Below are 21,889 nucleotides of genomic sequence, written 5' to 3'. Positions count from 1 at the left end.
AGTGGGCCCCCAGATCCCGGCCCCCCCCTATGTGAATGGGTATCGGGTACATTGTAGGGGTACACCCCTACCCATTCACCAAAAAAAGTGTCAAAAAGTAAAAACCACACTAGACAGTTTTTGACAATTCCTTTATTAAAAAATAAAAAAATAAATAAAAAGTGTCCAGCAATGTCCATCCATCTTCAATCACGCCACCCGACGGACCCGAAAAATAGAAAAAAAACAAACAAAACATCTGCCTCCGTGGGAGGCCTCCCAGCAACTGCTGTCTTTTGGTTGTGACAGCTGTTATATAGGCAAGGGTGGGGCCCCCCGGTGACATAGCAGGATGATACCGCCCCCTCTGACATCACATGACATCAGAGGGGGGCCGGGTCACTCGGTTACGTCACCATAACAAGTCCATGCCCCACACTATATAAGGGTGCTTACACGGCGGCCGTGTAAGCAGCCTTATGAAGTGTGGGGCGTGGACTTAGCCCCCTGAGCCATGATTGGCCAAAGGCACCGTGCCTTTGGCCAAACATGGCTCTCACAGCAGATTGCGCTGTGATTGGCCAAAGCATGCAGGTCAGGTGCATGCTCTGGCCAATCAGCAGCCGTCAATGCACTGCAATCTTGCAGTGCATTATGGGGCGCTCCGTGGCACTCAAATTTGCCGTGAACGCCCCATATGTTTGTTTGTTCAGTGAACAAATGAGCACCCGATGTTCGAGTCAAACTTACGTTCGACTTGAACATCGGGATCATCCCTATTGATGAGGCAGTGGCCTATTCAGCATCCATGATGCCCTCTGTTGTTACAGGGTGCCTGGCACTGCTCTTCTCTCCCTCTCAGGTGTGGTGGTGAATAGTCTACTGAAAAAACACCTGGCTGTGACCGGCCCCCCAGCCCCCCTGTTTTACATACCTGAGCCCCGTATTTCTGTCGGACGGAGACGCGGTCTCCCTCTCTCCATGGGGTACCGGCTCCTGATTGGATAGATTGATAGCAGCGCAGCCTGCTCCTGCTGTAGTCAATCAAATCCAATGACGCGAGCGCCGGGGGGGGGCGAGTCCGGCATTCGTGTCTATGGACGCAAATGCTGGACTCGAGAGCGCACCCGCAAGGTAACCCCCTTGGGAGAGCGCTTCTCCTAGGGGTTATCTGATGTGGGGAGATGCTAGTAGCGGTGTCAGCCAAGAACCAGACACACAGTGATACTTACTTGACCTTTAGGCTACATTTCCACTATTGCGACAGCCGTTCACTCTGTTGCTCTTGAGAACACCTCAGGCAAAGATCCTTGAGTCGAAACGCGTAGAGGTACCCACAAACTTTTGGGATCTAGAGCTTTTTCTTGTATAAAGAAAGTCCTATCATCCTGTGCAAATTTTGCATTTACTGTTGCATGTATTTTTATTAGTGTCCTAAGACTGTATTTAATAAAATTATATTTTAATATTTATATATTTGTCTAATGGTGCCTTTCAAAAATTCCTTTCCATAAACCACCTTTCTGTATGAACATATTAGACACATTACTGAGATTATTTGCATCAGCTGGCCAAATGCTCATATATGTATATATATATATATATATATATATATATATATATATATATATATATATATATATATATATATATATATATGTATGTGTATGTATGTAAATATATATATATATATATATATAATTTTTTTATTTATTTTTTAAATAAACCCTGCTGTGTTTTACTGAACATGCCCTCATGATAATCATAATGCAAAAAAAAAAAGAATTCTCACAGAAAAATGATAATGTGTGTGGCATGAAGCCTCGATAAATGTGTTTTTACTTGTACCTGCTACAATTAATTATAACATTTAGCTTTTTTTATGTCTATATGTGTCTTTATGTTCCTTGTTACATATATAATAAAACAAGAATCTTCGCTAAGGAATACTGCTGCTGTAAAGTTCTGGGGGCCAGTCTAGCTTTCTTGTGGCTTTGCTTTTAGATTTACATTAGATTGTAACAGTTTGCTATAAAAATTGTAACATCGTTTTTTGTTCAAATTGTGGCTGATGTTTGGATGGTACATACTGGCATGATTGTAGCAAAGTTCTGCGTGTGGTGTGCATGCCCAGCATTATGTTGCAAGTTGCATTCACGCAATTTCTTATCTAAATCTGTCAAGTTTACAATCATCTTTGGCCTTTGGGTTCTATTTATAAAGAAATTTGCTGGACAAATATCACATGCATTGGCTCAGCTGTCAAAAATAATCCCTGCAATGGGTTTGATTTACTAAAACTTGAGAGAGCAAAATCTGGTGCAGCTCTGCATGGTAGCCAATCTAGCCTACTACACTTCAGCTTGTTCAGTTAAGCTTTGACAATAAAACCTGGAAGCTGATTGGTTTCTAAGTGGAGCTGCACCAGATTTTGCACTCTCCGGTTTTAGTAAATCAACCACAATCTGTCTAATATGTGGACTTCCTATCATTGTTGGCTCCATATAGTGTCCATAATGTGGTATTTTCCTGATTTAGGTTATTCAGAAAAAAATACTCTATTATGGCCACTAGATGGCGCTGCTGATCATAGGAAATAAACATATTAGCAAATTATGGGGACTATTAATCAATGCTTGTGACATTAGTCCCGCGAAAGTCCAAGAAGGTAACGCCGCTCCAGATGATCCCAATGTAATGGATCCAAATGTGCCATGGCTCGCCACCGATAGTAACAGAAAAAGAAGAAACACCAGCAAAAACGATCCAACGTAGATTTATTGTGACAAACTGGTATACATGACTGCCAACCAAGACAAGAACCATGGAAAGGGACACCTTTCACACTGCAATAGTGCTTCTTCAAACCATTGGTGCTGCAGATTTTAAAAATAAACCCATAGAACCCATAATTTAAGTGTAACCATCAGTAACTTACTGCTCCAAGCTATAATATATATAATATATTCATTTATGAGCTATGTTTGCTTCCGTTGAATCTGTTTTCTGTATGAGCACTATGTGTGCATTTACAAAGCAACATGGTCTGGAAACAATGGGGCTGATTTCATAAAACCGGAGAGTGCAAAATCTGGTGCAGCTCTGCATAGAAACCAATCAGCTTCCAGGTTTTATTTTCAAAGTTTATTTGAACAAGATGAAGTCAGAAGCTGATTGGCTACCATGCACAGTTGCACCAGATTCTGAGTGCGCCAGTTGAACTAAATCTCCCCCAATGCTTCAAGCAACTTTGCTGTTTTCCTATTGTTGCATTAGTATTTTAAAAATGATGCAGCTGCTAACTAATCACAATCGTTTATAAGGAAAGCCCCAGCTGCTTCTTATGGCTACTTCTGAAAGATCCCAATCTTCCCCAGCTCCCTCCCATTCCTTTCGATAAGCTCCAATTTCAAAATACAGGTATTTTTACTTATTACTCTGCTTTATGGACTCAAGTCTCACCTTTCAGATGTAATGGCAAAACCGAGCACCACTATATCTGTATGGACTCTCAGAACTACCAGATGTCACCAGTAGGTGGTGTTGCACGTAAGATCTACATTTTCAGATTTGGCCCTGGGAAAACCAAGGAGCTGTTGAGGGGAGGAACTTAAAAATAAGCCCCCTATTCACTCTCAGGAGTTGCGTGTGTAGGCAATTTTGAGGCTTTTTTGTGATTTTTTTTTTTTAGGAATGAAATGCCATTTAGAAACTTCTTTGGAGCTGGTTCGTGCATTTTTGTCACCATAGACTTTCCTTATGAGAGTGCCTCAAAAATGCACCATTTTGCACATTTGTTTTTTTAAGTCAGTGGGGGCAAAAAACACCCCAAAAATTTTCAGATTCAGGCCTTAACCTACAGGCACCTAAATGTGAACAGGGACCATTGAATGTATGGGATTTGGCTTTTTGAGCATTTTAGAGCTTTGGGCTACAAAGGGCTCAGATGTATATGGAGGTTTGGACAAAGGATACAAAGGGGCAAAAACTAAATAACTTTTTTTGCAATTTAAACAAAATAGATTTGGGAATTTGTTTTACTTTTTATAACTACCTGTTAGTCACAATTAATATTACACCAATTTTATTTTTCCTTTTAGTCTCCTTTGCATAGCCCCCACCCGCAGACAGTGTACTCTATACATATGGATGGAATGAATGCACATGTATGTGTATGTGACCTATAGATGTGTTTAGAGCTTTGTTATATATTTTTGTACAGTAGGAGTGAACAGTAAGTTCATTTTCTCCTTTACAGCAAAGTTTAAGGACAAGGCTGAAATCATGAACAACCTGGCCAAGGCCAAGGTAGAGGCAAAAGGACTGAAACTCAAAGGTGAGAAAAGGAGGCTTTCATGTGGTTCTTTTTTTTTTTTTTTTTTTTTGACGTTACACATACTGAACATATCGGGGTCACCAGGGAAATGATAGTAGCTCAATAGGGCTTCATTTGGAAAATACCAATAGAGACCCCCCAAAACTTTAAAGCAGCAGTATCGGAGGATTCCACCAGTCTGTTCTCCTGGTCCACTGATTTCCATGGAGGAGAGATGGCGAACCTTGGCACCCCAGATGTTTTGGAACTACATTTCCCATGATGCTCAACAACACTGCAGAGTGCATGAGCATCATGGGAAATGTAGTTCCAAAACATCTGGGGTGCCAAGGTTCGCCATCACTGGTCTAGAAGATGGAGCAAGTATTGGAATATTAGAATAGTTTACAGCAGTATTGGAAGATTCCACCAGTCTGTTCTCCTGGTCCATTTGTTCCTATGGAGGAGAGATAGTCTTCTATGAGCCATTTTTCTGGCCAACTTGATGGTCTTTATAGTAAAACTATTAACAGAAGGTGGAGCAAGTCTTGGAACCCTAGAATGGTCTACAACAGTGACGCCAACCTGGTCGTTCCCATGGAGGAGAAATAGTCTTCTATGAGCTGTGCCCGGGGCAAAGTGATGGTCTATATCAGTGGCCCTTTGCATGCCTTTATCCGGCTCCTGGGAATTCCTCCCACAAATATGAAGCGCTATCCCTCCCACTGATTCCGACACTGGAGCACTATTATTTCCACTGATACCGACGATGGGGCACTATTCCTCCCACTGATTCCGACACCGACAATGGGGTACTATTCCTTCCACTGAGACCAGTGATGAGGCACTATTCCTTCCACTGACACTAATGATGGGGCACTATTCCTCCCACTGACACCAGCAATGGGGCACTATTCCTTCCATTGATATCAAATATGGGGCACTATTCCTTCCACTGACGCCAATGATGGGGCACTATTCCTCCCACTGATGCCAATGATGGGGCTACAGACACTATGTAATTTTTTTTACTCTCACTGACCGCAGTCCGGCCCCCCTAAAGTCTTAAAGTCTAAAGGACTGTAAATTGGCCCTTTGTTTAAAAAGTTTGGAGAGCCCTGGTCTATATAATAAAAGTATTAGCAGAAAGTGAATCAAGTATTGGAATACTAGAATGATTTGCAGAAGTATTGGAGGTTTCCATCAGTCTGTTCTCCTGGTCCACTGATTCCAATGGAGGAGAAATAGTCTTCTATGAGCTGTTCTCTGGCCAAATCGATGGTCTTTATAGTAGAAGTATTAGCGCATGGTGGAGCAAGTATTAGAACATTAGAATGGTCTACAGCAGTATTGGAGGGTTCCATCAGTCTGTTATCCTGGTCCATTGATTCCCATGGAGGAGAGATAGTATTCTATGAGTATTGCCCAGGGCAAAGTGATTGTCTAGAAGGTGGAGCAAGTATTGGAATATTAGAATGGTTTGCAGCAGTACTGGAGGATTCCACCAGTCTGTTCTCCTGATCCAGTGATTCAAATGGAGGAGAGATAGCCTACTATGAGATGTTTTCTGGCCAAAATGATGGTTTTATAGTAAGAGTATTGACAGAAGGTGGAGCAATAATGGTCTACAGCAGTGACCCCAACTTGGTGGTCCACCTATGCTTCTTCGATACGGGCTAAGCAACCATTGAGGTGATATTTGTTTTCTTTTGTCTCAGCAAGCATCTCATTTCTCTATCAGAAGCAGATCATCCAGTCCTCAAGGAAAAATGGTAATACTCCAGATTATGGACACTGGGAAAGTCAAAAATTTCAATGTTTGAGTCCAAACATAATTGACAGAGTTTATTTATGAAAGCCAAAACAAAGTAGCTTTCTGCTGCATACTGGACTACTTGATTTTTAATAAATAAACTCTGTGGTTTATGTATGGACTCCAGCGTTTACTTTTTCAAATACCAAGTGGATGGGACTGGCAGGAGCCCAACTAAGAGACTGACACCTGTTGCACGACGATAACAGCCAGGGGGTAGAGCTAAGCTCATTTGTTTGGTGAAACGTTCTGGGGCAGTCAAGTTACATGGAGAGAAGATGAAGAGTTTAAGCTTTACTGCTTCAAAACTTCCAGCGGCTGCTGCCATGGCAGGACTGGCATTATCTGGTTTGACCAATTAAGCCACATTTTTCCAAAACATTGAAAACACTAGAGTCAGAGCCTAAAGAAAACAGTATGGTTCATATCATTGCCAGAAGCCTTATCAGTGGTAATGAAGTGCTAGCAGAGGCATAACTATAAGCTTCAGGGCCCCGCTGCAAGAAACCATGAAGGCCCCCTCTGACCCCAGCTGTTGGCCCTTCCCTCTGAGCCTGGGCCCTTTCCCTCCGGGCCCTTCCCACTGATCCTAGGGCCCTTTACTCCTGTCGGGCCCTTTATCATGGTCCCGCAGTGGGTCCCTTTCACATGCTCTGCAGTGGGCCCCCTTCCTGCCATCTTAGGCACTCCCCAATGGTGGCGGAATGCCAGGGCCCGGTTGCAAGTGCAACCAGTGGTTGTCAGTAGTTTTTTATTATTTTTTTTACCGTTTTATAAATTTTTATTTTTTTACAATTTTATTTATTATTATTTATTTAAAATTTTTTAGGAGCCCCATTGGGAAGCTTTGGTGAAATATCAGGGATCTAAACAGACCTCTGATGTTTCACGTTTGAGACAGAAAGGAGGTTGAGGACACAACCCTCAATCTCCATCTCTGTAGCCTCAGCTGCACAGAATAAATAGACAGGAATAGCTCTGTACAGAATGTCCTGTTCATTCACAAACCTAAGCATAGTAAACACAGTTTACTATGCTTTAGTTATGAATGGACACAGGAGTGATTAGTACCAATCTCTTACTGTCCTCATTCTGAAAATGAAAGGATTGATAAATTACATATTCACTGGCCCTTTCCCAGCTCTCCATCCTGACACATCGATGCAGCAGCTGGCGGGAGAGGGGAGAGGGTAAAAAGAGCTGCTGGGGGGGGGGGGGGGGGCAGACAGGGGAGCACACAGGGGCCCCAGGGACAGCTGGAAACAAGTAAAATAGATAGGAGGGGCAGCATGAAGAGGAACCGATGCCCTCCATTTTCCTACTGCTGCTGCAAAGTGGAGGGCATCGGTTTCTCTATATGCTACCCCTCCTATTTAGGTATACAAGGGAGCCGTATGGCCCTCTTTGAGCATGGGGTTGGGTCACAATTGTGACCCCTGCAACCCCTATAGTTACGCCCCTGAGTGCTAGTGTTCCCAGTGTCTGTAGCTTTGTGTTGGTATTAGTAGCTGTTAGATTGAGAAAGGGTGTATTTATTGAAAAAATCACATAGCAATTTGCCAAGTAAATGTGCAAGTACATACACTTTGTGTGAATGGAACAAAAAACACAAATGTTATTAGATTAGTTTTTGTGCTGTTTGAATGGTTTTCATTGATTAAAACAGAAAATACTGCACTTGGACTCTAGATGGCGTCATAGGAAATAACTAGGAAATGTAGTATGTTATAGGAAATGACTAACATACTTAGCACCATCAAGTGGCCAAATAGAGTACTTTCTGTTTTAAATCAATAAAAACATTTGACTAGTACAGGAAATAGTCCGATAACATTTACTTTTTGCCCCATTCTCACAGAATGAATGGATATGCATTTACTGGGTAAATTGCTAGGCAAGCATTGTAAAAATACTGTTTTTTTTTTTAATCTAAAACATTTCTTACCACTTATTAGTTTAGTACAGTACTGAGTTCCTCTTCACATAAAAATATATTTCTATGTACATGATTATATTCTTTATATGCACAATACAAGTTGTGAATACTGTATATTCTAGGTGTTATTCTAGGAGAGATACATTTAGCATTAGCAGTTTTTTACAGGCCTTGTATTGGAATTGCAGGGTAAGGGAACGGATGTGACCAGTGTAGTTCTCCAAATTGTGAGGAATAGTGTTCCATCATTGGTGTCAGTGGGAGGGATAGTGCCCCATCATTGGTATCAGTGGAAGGAATGGTGCCCCATCATTGGTATCAGTGGAAGGAATGGTGCCCCATCATTGATGTAAGTGGAAAGAATGGTGCTTTATCATTGGTGTCAGTGGGAGGAATAGTGCCCCATCATTGGTGTCAGTGGGAGGAATAGTGTCCCATCATTGATATCAGTGGGAGGAATAGTGTCCCATCATTGGTATCAGTGGGAGGAATAGTACCCCATCATTGGTATCAGTGGGAGGAATAGTATCCCATCATTGGTATCAGTGTGAGGAATAGTGTCCCATCATTGATATTAGTGGAAGGAATGGTGCTTCACCATTGGTGTCAGTGGGAGGAATAATGCCCCATCATTGGTATCAGTGGGAGGAATAGTGCCCCAACATTGGTATCAGTGGGAGGAATAGTGCCCCATCATTGGTATCAGTGGGAGGAATAGTGCCCCATCATTGGTATCAGTGGGAGGAATAGTACCCCATCATTGGTATCAGTGGGAGAAATAGTGTCCCATCATTGGTATCAGTGGAAGCAATAGTGTCCCATCATTGGTATCAGTGGGAGGAATAGTGCCCCATTGTTGGTGTCAGTGAAAGGAATCGTACCCACTAGATGGAGCTGATGATCATGGTAAATAAGTGTTTCCTTATTATTATAAAAATAGCACGAAGAAGGAAAATTACAATATGGCCACTAGATGGAGCTGACGATCATAGTAAATAAGTGTTTCCTTATGTTCATGAGAAGAGCCTGAATTACTACAATACCACATTATGGCCACTAGATGGAGCTGATGATCAAAGTAAAGAATTTCCTTTTTACATAAGAACAGCATGAATTAGGAAAATCCCACATTATGGCCACTAGATGGAGCTGATTATCATAGTAAAAAAAGTATTTTCTTATCATTATAGCAATAGCATGAATCAGGAAAATACCACATTATGGCCTCCAGATGCAGCTGATGATCATAGTAAATAATCATTTCCAATGATCATCAGCTCCATCTAGTGGCCATAACGCAATATTTTTTTGATTGAGAAAAGTACCCCATTATGGCCACTAGATGGAACTGACAATCATGAAATCACATTAGACCATAACATTTGTTGCGACTGTGCAAATACTTATGACAATTGTATACTAATTCTTTTTTAAGTAGACTCCCAAGTCTCTTAATACCCCTCCACCTTACATCAGCTATTAGCTCCTTTAAAAAAAATGCTGAAATCTCATAAATTGTGGCTTAGTGGCCAACTATGAGATACTTTAAAGCATTTTTGCATTTAATATCGTACTTACAGTACCTTGAAAAAGTATTCATACCCCTTACAATTTTCAATATTTTGTCATGTTACAACCAAAAATGTAAATGTATTTTATTGGGATTTTATGTGATAGACCAACACAAAGTGGCACCTAATTGTGAAGTGGAAGGAAAATGATAAACGGTTTTCCAAATTTTTTTACAAATAAATATCTGAAAAGTGTGGCATACATTTGTATGGCGCCCCCCGGAGTCAATATTTTGTAGAACCCCCTTTCGCTGCAATTACGGCTGCAAGTCTTTTTAGGGATGTCTCTACCAGCTTTGCACATCTAGAGAGGGACATTTTTGCCCATTCTTCTTTGCAAATTAGCTCAAGCTCTGTCAGATTGGATGGAGAGCGTCTGTGAACAGCAATTTTCAAGTCTTGCCACAGACTCTCAATTGGATTTAGGTCTGGACTTTGACTGGGCCATTCTAACACATGAATATGCTTTGATCTAAATCATTCCATTGTAGCTCTGGCTGTATGTTTGGGGTCGTTGTCCTGCTGGAAGGTGAACCTCCGCCCCAGTCTCATGTCTTTTGCAGACTCTAACAGGTTTTCTTCTAAGATTGGCTCCATCCATCTTCCCATCAAGTCTGACCAGCTTCCCTGTCCCTACTGAAGAAAAGCATCCCCACACCATGATGCTGCTACCACCATGTTTCACGGTGGGGATGGTGTGTTCAGGGTGATGTGCAGTGTTAGTTTTCCACCACACATAGTGTTTTGCTTTTAGGCCAAAAAGTTAAATTTTGGTCTCATCTGACCAGAGCACCTTCTTCTACATGTTTGCTGTGTCCCCCACATGGCTTCTCTCAAACTGCAAATGGGACTTCTTAGGGCTTTCTTTCACCAATGTCATTCTTCTTGTCACTCTTCCATAAAGGTCAGATTTGTGGAGAACACGACTAATAGTTGTCCTGTGGACAGATTCTCCCACCTGAGCTGTAGATCTCTGCAGCTCCTCCAGAGTTACCATGGACCTCTTGGCTCTTCTCTGATGAATGTTCTCCTTGCCCGGCCGGTCAGTTTAGGTGGACGGCCATGTCTTGGTAGGTTTGCAGTTGTGACATACTCTTTATATTTTCGGATGATGGATTGAACAGAGCTCCGTGAGATGTTCAAAGCTTGGGAGATTTTTTTATAACCTAACCCTGCTTTATACTTCTCCACAATTTTATCCCTGACCTGTCTGGTGTGTTCCTTGGCCTTCTTGATGCTGTTTGTTCACTAAGGTTCTCTAACAAACCTCTGAGTGCTTTGCAGAACAGCTGTATTTATACTGTGATTAATTGGCACACAGGTGGACTCTATTTACTAATTAGGTGACTTCTGAAGGCAATTGGTTCCACTAGATTTTAGTTAGGGGTATCAGAGTAAAGGGGGCTGAATACAAATGCCCCCCACACTTTTCACATATTTATTTGTAAAAAAATTTGAAAACCATTTATCATTTTCCTTCCACTTCACAATTATGTGCCACTTTGTGTTGGTCTATCACATAAAATACCAATACAATACATTTACGTTTTTGGTTGTAACATGAGAAAATGTGGAAAATTTCAAGGGGTATGAATACTTTTTCAAGGCACTGTACATGAAGTCAGCACAGTGTTTTGTTAGCCTCCATATTCCCTAATTTTTCCATGATTGACTTGCATTATGGGACAGGACCTTCCCCTAAAATCCTTACGTTCACCATTCACATTATAATCTCACCATACAATCTTCAAACAAAACTATGTAATATGAGAACCTTCAGAAACTATCTAATCAATTGGTATCCAATCAGGAGGTTGTTGGCAGATCTAAAAGAGATTGTACAATCAGATTGTAACGTGTGTGGTGATGAGCATTAGTCTGCACTCCTCACCATGACAAGACGTTCTTGAAGTAGGCTAAATCTGCAAATCATTTTGTTGTTACGGGTTGACTAATGGGGTTATGGATATTAACTGTGAGAAGATGTGGAGGTACGGACCCACATTAAATATAAATCAGTAGACGTAAAGGACCTCATGGTGTCCGGCGGTAAGTGAGACGTTTTGCCTATTTCTTTGCAGATGGGAAGGAAGAGGGTGAGATCCAAAACACAGTGAATGTTCAGGTGACTCCCCCGACGGGGTCTGAGCCATCAAAGGATGGAGAAGATGATGGAGACAAAGATGACACCAAGGTAAGGAGAGCCTTGTGTCCTACAATATATATATATATACACATACACAATACTGTATATTATTACTATAATCGTTATTATTACAATATATTATTATTATTATGATCATAAATAATATTCCAATATATTATTATTCCAATATGTTATTAATAATATTATTATTATTCATATTATTAATAATAATAATAATATTGCCATTATTTTTTATAGTATTAATATTATCATTATTATTTTATTTAGTATTATATCATTTATTTATTCATGCCTATTTAGTAAGTTGACTTAAAGGTCTAATAACTTCTTGCTGCCACGAAACACGTATGTGCAGAGGCAAAAAGGACGAGTTTTCACTTTCAATTTTTATTGAAAAATGTAAAGATACAAAACATGGTAACAGAGAAATTTTTATGAAAAAAATTATGAGTTTTAACACCCACACATACAACCATGGGTGGCAGAAGATTTCCTTTCTGAGAGCACGCTCATTGCACGCTCCCAGCACAGCAACCAAGCTGTCAAAGACAATATTTTCTTATTCCAATAATATTATGATCATTAATATTATTATAATGTTATAATATATTAGTTAGTTACAAAGTTACACAAGTTACACAAGTCCATCTAGCTCAACCAATAAAAAAAAAAAAAACACAACCATACAATCCCATATACACAATCCAATACCCACAGTTGATCCAGAGGAAGGCGAAAAACCCCAGAAAAGCATGATCCAATTTGCTACAGCAGGGGGAAAAATTCCTTCCTGATCCCAGAGAGGCAATCAGATTTTCCCTGGATCAACTTTACCTATAAATGTTAGTACCCAGTTATATTATGTACATTTAGGAAAGTATCCAGGCCTTTTTTGTATTATTATTATTATTACAATATATTATTATCATAAATAATATTCTAATATATTAATATTATTATTATTACAATATGTTATTAATAATAATAATAATAATAAAAATAATAATAATAATATTGCCATTATTTTTAATAGTATTAATGTTATCATTATTATTTTATTTAGTATTATATAATTTATTTATTCATGCCTATTTAGTACATTGACTTAATGGCCTATTAACTTCTTGCTGCCACGAAACGCGTATGTGCGGAGGCAAAAAGGATGAGTTTTAACGCCCACATGCTGCACACACACATCCATGGGTGGCAGAAGGTTTCTTTTCTGAGAGCACGCTCATTGCATGCTCCCTGCACAGCAACCGAGCTGTCAAAGACAGTATTTTCTTATTCCATTATTATTATGATCATTAATATTATTATAATATATTATATAGTTACACAAGTCCAACTAGATCCACCAATAAAAAAAAAACCCCAAAAAACATACAATCCCATATACACAATCCTAGACCCACAGTTGATCCAGAGGAAGGCGAAAAACCCCAGCAAAGCATGATCCAATTTGCTACAGCAGGGAAAAAAAATTCCTTCCTGATTCCCCGAGAGGCAATTGGATTTTCCCTGGATCAACTTTACCTATAAATGTCAGTACCCAGTTATAGTATGTACGTTTGGGAAAGAATTCAGGCCAATTCTCCCATTTCTCTAAGAATTGCTGTCATCTACCTTCCCCCTGGACCAGTATCAGCCTTCCTTGATGACTTCTCTGCCTGGCTCCCCTACTTTCTCTCTTCTGAAATCCCCACAATTATTCTCGGTGACTTCAACATCCCTGTTAACACTAAGTGCCGGTTCACACTACCGCGACTTGGGATCCGACTTGTCAGACCTCAAGTCGCCCCAAGTTGCTTGACATCTGAAAGTCCATGTAAGTGAATGAGAGCCGTCTATATGTACGCTACTGAAGTCGCTCCGACTTCAGAAAAGGTCCCTGTACTACTTCAAGGCGACTTGTAGGCGACTTGTACCCATTGATTTCAATGTAAGTCGCCTACAAGTCGGATCGTGATCTATACTGAAGCGACTTCACAGGAAGAGAAGATGTTTTTTTCAAGCAAACCCCTCCCTCCCCCAGAGCGGATTGTAGTTTGATTGGCCACTGGAAAGTCGCCTGTCCTGGAGGCGACTTGAAGTCGCCTTGTAAGTCGCCCCAAGTCGCGCTGTGGTGTCGCCCTCAGGTCGTGTCCAGGTCGCTTTGCAAAGTCGCGGCCAGAGTCGTGTTGCCCCTGTGTGAACCGGAACTAACACTACTACTACTTCTAAACTTCTCAGTCTAACCTCATCTATTGACCTGAAGCAATGGATACAGGCTCCTACTCGCTCCAATGGCAACACCCTTGACCTTGTTTTCTCCTATCTGTGCACTCCGTGCAACCTTTCCAACAATCCTCTCCCACTCTCTGATCACCACCTTATTAGTTTTGCTCCCTCCCTATCTTCCAGCTCCTCTCCCTCCAACCGCCTAACAGTTACACGTAGAAACCTTCGCCACCTCAACCCTTCTCTTCGCTACTCTGCTACTGATCACCTCTATGGCAAAATCTCACCCCTGTCCTGCCCCAACCTAGCCACTTTCATCTACAACAGCTCACTGTCTTCCTCCCTAGACAAGCTTGCCCCCCTCACTACATGCAGAATTAGGCCCCGACTACTACAACCCTGGCAAACAGACGACACCAGAAGTCTCAGAAAACGTAGCCGGGCTCTTGAGCGTCTATGGCATAAGACTAAGACCCAGGAAGACTTCACACAATATAAATCTGCCCTCCTAAAATACTATTCCTGCCTCCACACTGCCAAGCAGACCTACTTTATCACACTCATTACCACCTTCTCATCCAGTCCACGTCAACTCTTCTCTACCTTCAACACTCTACTCTGTCCTCTACTGCCTCCACCCTCTAACTCACTCACTGACCAGGAGATCGCCAATCACTTCAAAAATAAGATGGATACAAATCATGAGGAGATCTCCAATGCGCAGAAACCTCTCCCCACGCAACACCCCATGTCCACAGATACAATCATTACTTCCCTCATTCAACCCCGCTAGTATTAATGAGGTTGCTAAACCTTTATCTAAAACTCATCTAACCACCTGCCCCCTGGATCCTTCTCCCCCCTGACTCGATTCTACACTCTCTAACTCACATTTTCAACCTCTCCCTCTCGTGGCATCTTCCCAAACTCTCTAAAACATGTGCTAGTCACCCCCACACTATAAAAGCCCTCACTGGAACCCAACCAATTTTAACAACCTACGTCCCATCTCCTTACTCGCCTTCTCCTCCAAACTTCTTGAAAGACTGGTCTACAACCGACTGAGCGACCATCTGACCATGAACAAACTTCTTGATCCCCTTCAGTCTGGATTTCGCCCTCAACACTCCATGGAAACTGCTCTCCTTAAACTCTCAAATGACCTACTAATGGCTAAAACCAGCGGACACTATTCTGTACTACTTCTCCTGGATCTCTCTGCTGCCTTTGACACAGTGAACCACCCCCTCCTCCTCAATAAACTCCACTCCTTTGGTCTCCGTGACTGTACTCTTTGCTGGTTCTCATCCTACCTATCCTACCACTCCTTCAGTGTCACTTACAACTCTACTTCCTCCTCTCCTCTTCCTTTCTCCGTTGGGGTCCCCCAAGGTTCTGTTCTTGGACCTCTCCTTTTCTCAATCTACACCACCTCCCTGGGTCAGTTGATTGCCTCCCACAGCTTTCAATATCATCTCTACGCTGATGACACCCAAATCTATCTCTCCACCCCCCAGCTCTCTCCATCTGTTTCCTCACGCATCACCAACTTACTAGCAGACATATCAGCCTGGATGTCACATCACTTCCTCAAACTCAACCTATCCAAAAAGCAAGCTCATGATATTTCCTCCCTCAGGTGCCACTTTCCCTGACTTCTCTGTCAATATCAATGGCTTAACTATCAACTTGTCCCCCCATGCCAAGGTCCTAGGTGTAATCCTGGACTCTCAACTAACCTTTCGGCCCTCACATCCTATCGCTATCCAAAATTTGCTGCCTCAACCTCCGCAACATCTCCAAGATACGCCCCTTCCTAACCAATGTCACCACAAAGCTTCTAATCCACTCCCTGGTCATCTCTCGCCTTGACTACTGCCACTCCCTCCTCATTGGCTTACCTCTAAATAGGCTATCCCCACTTCAGTCCATTATGAATGCTGCTGCCAGGCTCATCCACCGGTCATCCCCCTCTGCCAATTCCTCCCTTGGCTGCCACTCAGCCAACAAATTAAATTCAAGATACTAACTATAACTTATAAAGCCATCCACAACCTGGCCCCCAGCTATATCACTAGCCTAGTCTCAAAATACCAACCTAATTGTTCTCTTCGCTCCTCCCAAGACCTCCTGGTCTCAAACTCCCTTGTCACCTCATCCCATGCTTGCCTTCAGGACTTCTCCAGAAGCCTCTCCCATCCTCTGGAATGCTCTACCTCAATCTGTCCGATTTCCTCCTACTTTATTCACTTTTAGACGATCCCTGAAAACTCATCTCTTCAGAGAAGCCTATATGGCCCCCACCCAACAACTGTACATTTATCTTCTCCATCAGCACATCCCCCACAGTTATTACCCCTTGTATCCCTTAACTTTCCCTCTTAGATTGTAAGCTCCAAGGAGCAGGGCCTTCTGATTCCTACTGTATTAAAGTGTATTGTATTTGTACTGTCTACCTTCGAATTGCAAAGAGCTGCGTAAACTGTTGGCGCTATATAAATCCTGTATAATAATTATTACAATATTTTATAACTATTACTATTAATACTACTATTACAATATTATTAATATAATTAATAATATTAAAATATGCTGCTATTATGCAGTTATTATTAATATTATTACCATTATTCTTATTATCATTATTATTTTATCTAATATTTAATTTATTTATTCATGCCTATTTAGTACATTGAATTTAGGGCCTATTAACCACCTGCCACGAAACGCGTATGTGTGGAGGCAAAGAGGATGAGTTTTAATGCCCACATGCTGCACTTTCACATCCATGGGTGGCAGAGGTGCTCATTAGTGCTCCCAGCACAGCGACCGAGCTCTCAAAGACAGCCACCAGTCTCTAGTAATGATTGGGAGCCAATGGGACTGGCTCCTGATAATGTGCCCACTGTGACAGTCAATCACAGCAGTCACATGATCAGGCAGACCTTATCGCCCCACCCCCCCCAAGTGTAATAGTCCAGTTAAAGGGATGCCAGGTCTGGGCGGGAAGGGATATAATACATGAAACCTCTAACATGAGTGTGGATTAAACAATATGTACAGTGGGGACGGAGAGTATTCAGACCCCCTTAAATGTTTCACTCCTTGTTATTTTGCAGCCATTTGCTAAAATCATTTAAGTTCATTTTTTCCTCATTAATGTACACACAGCACCCCATATTGACAGAAAAACACAGAATTGTTGACATTTTTGCAGATTTATTAAAAAAGAAAAAACGAAATATCACATGGTCCTAAGTATTCAGACCCTTTGCTGTAACACTCATATATTTAACTCAGGTGCTGTCCATTTCTTCTGAACATCCTTGAGATGGTTCTACACCTTCATTTGAGTCCTGCTGTGTTTGACTATACTGATTGGACTTGATTAGGAAAGCCACACACCTGTCTTTATAAGACCTTACAGCTCACAGTGCATGTCGGAGCAAATGAGAATCATGAGGTCAAAGGAACTGCCTGAAGAGCTCAGAGACAGAATTGTGGCAAGGCACAGATCTGGCCAAGGTTACAAAAAAATTTCTGCTGCACTTAAGGTTCCCAAGAGCACAGTGGCCTCCATAATCCTTAAATGGAAGACATTTGGGACAACCAGAACCCTTCCTAGAGCTGGCCGTCCAGCCAAACTGAGCTATCAGGGGAGAAGAGCCTTGGTGAGAGAGGTAAAGAAGAACCCAAAGATCACTGTGGCTGAGCTCCAGAGATGCAGTCGGAAGATGGGAGAAAGTTGTAGAAAGTCAACCATCACTGCAGCCCTCCACCAGTCGGGGCTTTATGGCAGAGTGGCCCGACGGAAGCCTCTCCTCAGTGCAAGACACATGAAAGCCCGCATGGAGTTTGCTAAAAAAACACCTGAAGGACTCCAAGATGGTGAGAAATAAGATTCTTTGGTCTGATGAGACCAAGATAGAACTTTTTGGCCTTAATTCTAAGCGGTATGTGTGGAGAAAACCACTGCTCATCACCTGTCCAATACAGTCCCAGCAGTGAAGCATGGTGGTGGCAGTATCATGCTGTGGGGGTGTTTTTCAGCTGCAGGGACAGGACGACTGGTTGCAATCGAGGGAAAGATGAATGCGGCCAAGTACAGGGATATCCTGGACGAAAACCTTCTCCAGAGTGCTCAGGACCTCAGACTGGGCCGAAGGTTTACCTTCCAACAAGACAATGACCCTAAGCACACAGCTAAAATAACGAAGGAGTGGCTTCACAACAACTCCGTGACTGTTCTTGAATGGCCCAGCCAGAGCCCTGACTTAAATCCAATTGAGCATCTCTGGAGAGACCTAAAAATGGCCGTCCACCAACGTTTACCATCCAACCTGACAGAACTGGAGAGGATCTGCAAGGAGGAATGGCAGAGGATCCCCAAATCCAGGTGTGAAAAACTTGTTGTATCTTTCCCAAAAAGACTCATGGCTGTATTAGATCAAAAGGAGCTTCTACTAAATACTGAGCAAAGGGTCTGAATACTTAGGACCATGTGATGTTTCAGTTTATATTTTTTAATAAATCTGCAAAAATGTCAACAATTCTGTGTTTTTCTATCATTAAAAAAATCTGTGTTATTATGGCCACTAGATGGATCTAAGAGTTGAATAAATAAAAATACTTATTTCCTATAATCCTAAGCTCCATCTAGTGGTCATATTGCAGTATTTTCCAGAAGCAAGCCCCACTGCCCCATTCACACAAAACCATTGTAGCAGCCGTTTCACCGGACAAATAGCTATACAAACTTTTATTATAAATACACCCCATAGAGTTCATTTATGAAAACATTTCCATTGCCATTTCCCCAGTGAATCTGCATGTACATTTGTTCTGTGCGAAAAAATGTTCTTTAGACTATTTTCTTTTCTGAATGAATGTTCTTTTAGTATGATCAGTAGTAAAATATTGCATTATTGTCACGATATGGAGATGAAGGGAGTCATACGTCTTTGTAAGACCCCTTTCACGCGGATGTTTCAATCGGGTCCACCTGTCCGTTTTTTCAGGCGAACCTGATCGGACTATCTATAGCTCTCTATGAAGTGGCTCATGTCGGCAGACTCCTGCCGGCATTCGATCCGGGCCGCCAAAAACTAACTGAGTCCTTTTCCATCCGACTGTCATCCGATCCGCTGAAGGGATGCCAGCAGGTGTCAGCGGACATCTGCCGCCCCATAGAGGAGAGTGGGCTGTGTCTATGTCTGTTCTAGACATGTGCAATTAGTTTCATTCCGAATTAATTTCTTAACGAATTTCGACGAATTCGGAAATATCCGAATAAACGAAAACCCGTTTAAGGATTTTTTTCCAGAATATTCGAATATTCATAAAATTCTAAAGTTTTGTCAATTCATAAATTCATAAATTTGAAAATTTGAAAACTTGAAAATTGGAAAACCCGAAAATCTGAAATAATAACTAACTAATAATAACTTAACTAATGACTAACTATTAAATTATAGGTAATGGAATTTCCTTTCAAATTTGGCTGTTTGTGAACATATCAAATACTAATTTATTCGAAGTCACGAATTATCCGAAATAACGAATGCCGTATCTAAATTAATGGGACGTAACAAATTAATAACAATAAATAACAATAATAATAATAATAAAAACTTTTATTTTTATTATTTATTATTAATTCTTCCGTTCCATTTGTTTAGATGCGGCATTTGTTATTTCGGATAATTCGGAACTTCGGATAAATTCGTATTCGTTACGTTCACTAACAGTCAAATTTAAAAGGATATTCCAATACCTAGAATTTAATAGTTAGTTACTATTAGTTAGTTAGTTATTCTTTCAGATTTTCTTTCTTATTTTTGGATTTTCTCATTTTTAAAATCACGAATTTTCAAATTTACAAATTTACGAATTGTGATCATAACAAATGACCGAAAAACGAAAAAAAAAAAAAAATGAATGAAACAAAAACTAATGAATTTTTCGGCAGTGCACATGTCTATTCCGCTCTGCATAGCGAAGTGAACACGGACCTGTCATCCGCCTGCTCAGCGGGGATCAGCGGAAAGATCCCTGCTGAGCAGGCGATCCGCTGGACGGAGTCTGAAGGGGGCCTAACAAGAGAAATAATGCAACAAGAGGAACAGTAGAAGAAATGGCTACATGTATTTGCTAATTCGTTGTAGCATTCGCTAAAATTGTTACATTGTATCACTTGTTACAAGGACTAGTATGTACTGTATTTCTTGTGCTCTTCAGCGCCGTCTAGTGGCCATAATGCAGTACTACTACACATAATAAAAAGAACATCAAAGCGGAGTTCCACCCAAAAGTGGAACTAGCACTTTAAGTCTAGGTTCACATCTATGCGGCTGCGCTTGATACGTTTTTCAGTGCATTTTGCGTTTTTAAACCAGTGTTTTTTTTATGCATTTTTGCATGGAGTTTTCATGCATTTTATTTATTTTTTTTCTCCTTCTACGCACTGTAAAAAACACTGTATATAGCTGGTTGCTAAGCAGGAGGCCGGGAAGCCGGCTTCAGCATCCTTAGCAACCAATGAGTCATCAGCTGTCAGCGGGGTTCCCCGCTGAAAGCTGAATGTAAAACAAAATAAAAAATTTGCCGGCAAATTTTTTCTTTTTTTTTTTTTTTTTACATTCGGCTTTAAGCTGGCAGCTGATGACTCATCGGTTGTTAAGGACGCGGCCACCGGCTTCCCGGCCCCCTGTTTAGCAACCAGCTATATACAGTGGTAAAACAAGAACCACAAAACACATCAAAAATCGCATCAAAAAAATTCACCACTTGCGTTTCTGGTGCAGCTCCATTAAAGTCTATTACACGCAAAACGCAAACTGCAGTGGGAAATAAAGTCCCTGACCCTTTCCAAAAAAAACGCAACGCCGCAAAACGCACGCAGATGTGAACTAGTACCATAAGAAACCATGTTAAATGGACTGTAGCGCGTTTCTGAAAACTACAAAACACACTAAAAAAATGCATAGGTGTGAACGTAGAGTAAGTACTTCTTACCCCCCTGACATGCCACATTTGGCATGTCATTTTTTTAGGTGGGGGGGAGCGGGTACCTAGTTTTGACAGGTACCCAGCTCCCACTTCCGCTCGGTGACTCCTCCTCTTCCCCTAGGTGGCCCCTCCCTCTCTGCAATCTTCTGGGGCACATCACAGGTCCCAGAAGATTGCACGGCCATTCAGGATGCACAGCGTGACTCGGCATGTGCAGTGCGCACCCCGCTGTGAAGCCGCAAGATGCCACAGCTGGGTGCCCACGGTAGTAATGCCAGCACCGCGGACAGGCAGGGGAGAAGAGCGAGGCTCCGTGCGGCCGCATCGCTGGACCGTTAGACAGGCGAGTGTCTTATTATTAAAAGTCAGCAGCTATGTTTTTGTACCCGCTGACTTTTAATAAACACAGAACCGGGTGGAAATCGACTTTCATTTAGAAGAGAAAGCAATCTAAAGGACATTCGTTTTTGTCTAAATCGCACAGAACGAATGTACATACAGATCTGCTGGATGAAAATTTCTTTGATTTTTCTTTTTTTTTTATATAAATACACCAATAAGTGTTCAATTCTAAACTCAGTCTGGCCTCTGTGACTGAAGCTCTGTACTGGTTATTTTTTATAGTTCTTTTTTGTGGATTGGCGTCCAAAACTGCAATGCAATTTAAAGGTGAGACATGATTATATCTTAAATCAGGTAGAATACCCTTAGTACATTTTGGTTCGTTTGATGGTAAAACGCTGGCCATTGACACACTTTTGAAAGATACACTGTATTACCAAAAGTATTGAGACACCTGCCTTTACACGCACTTGAACTTTAATGGCATCTATGGTCTATACTGTATACTGGAATTTATGCCGCTATAGACGCTATACTA

At 41.4% G+C, this 21,889-nt stretch overlaps 1 protein-coding gene across 2 annotated transcripts in view; it reads left to right on the top strand.

Annotated features, from left to right (window-relative positions):
- Window positions 1-21,889, top strand: part of SLC24A1 (solute carrier family 24 member 1) — a 107,249-nt gene that overhangs the window by 70,433 nt on the left and 14,927 nt on the right. The window contains exons 5-6 of one of the 2 annotated variants that reach the window (XM_073618315.1): window positions 4,238-4,315; window positions 11,696-11,808. In XM_073618315.1, coding sequence (XP_073474416.1) covers window positions 4,238-4,315; window positions 11,696-11,808 — 191 coding nt within the window. The remainder of the gene's footprint in view (window positions 1-4,237; window positions 4,316-11,695; window positions 11,809-21,889) is intronic. The other variant, XM_073618316.1, reaches the window with a different exon arrangement.

This window comes from Aquarana catesbeiana, linkage group LG03, assembly GCF_042186555.1.
Source record: "Aquarana catesbeiana isolate 2022-GZ linkage group LG03, ASM4218655v1, whole genome shotgun sequence".
Classification (NCBI taxonomy): Eukaryota; Metazoa; Chordata; class Amphibia; order Anura; family Ranidae; genus Aquarana; species Aquarana catesbeiana.
The sequence above is the reverse complement of the archived record's forward strand: the minus strand, read 5'-3'. Positions and strand labels throughout refer to the sequence as shown.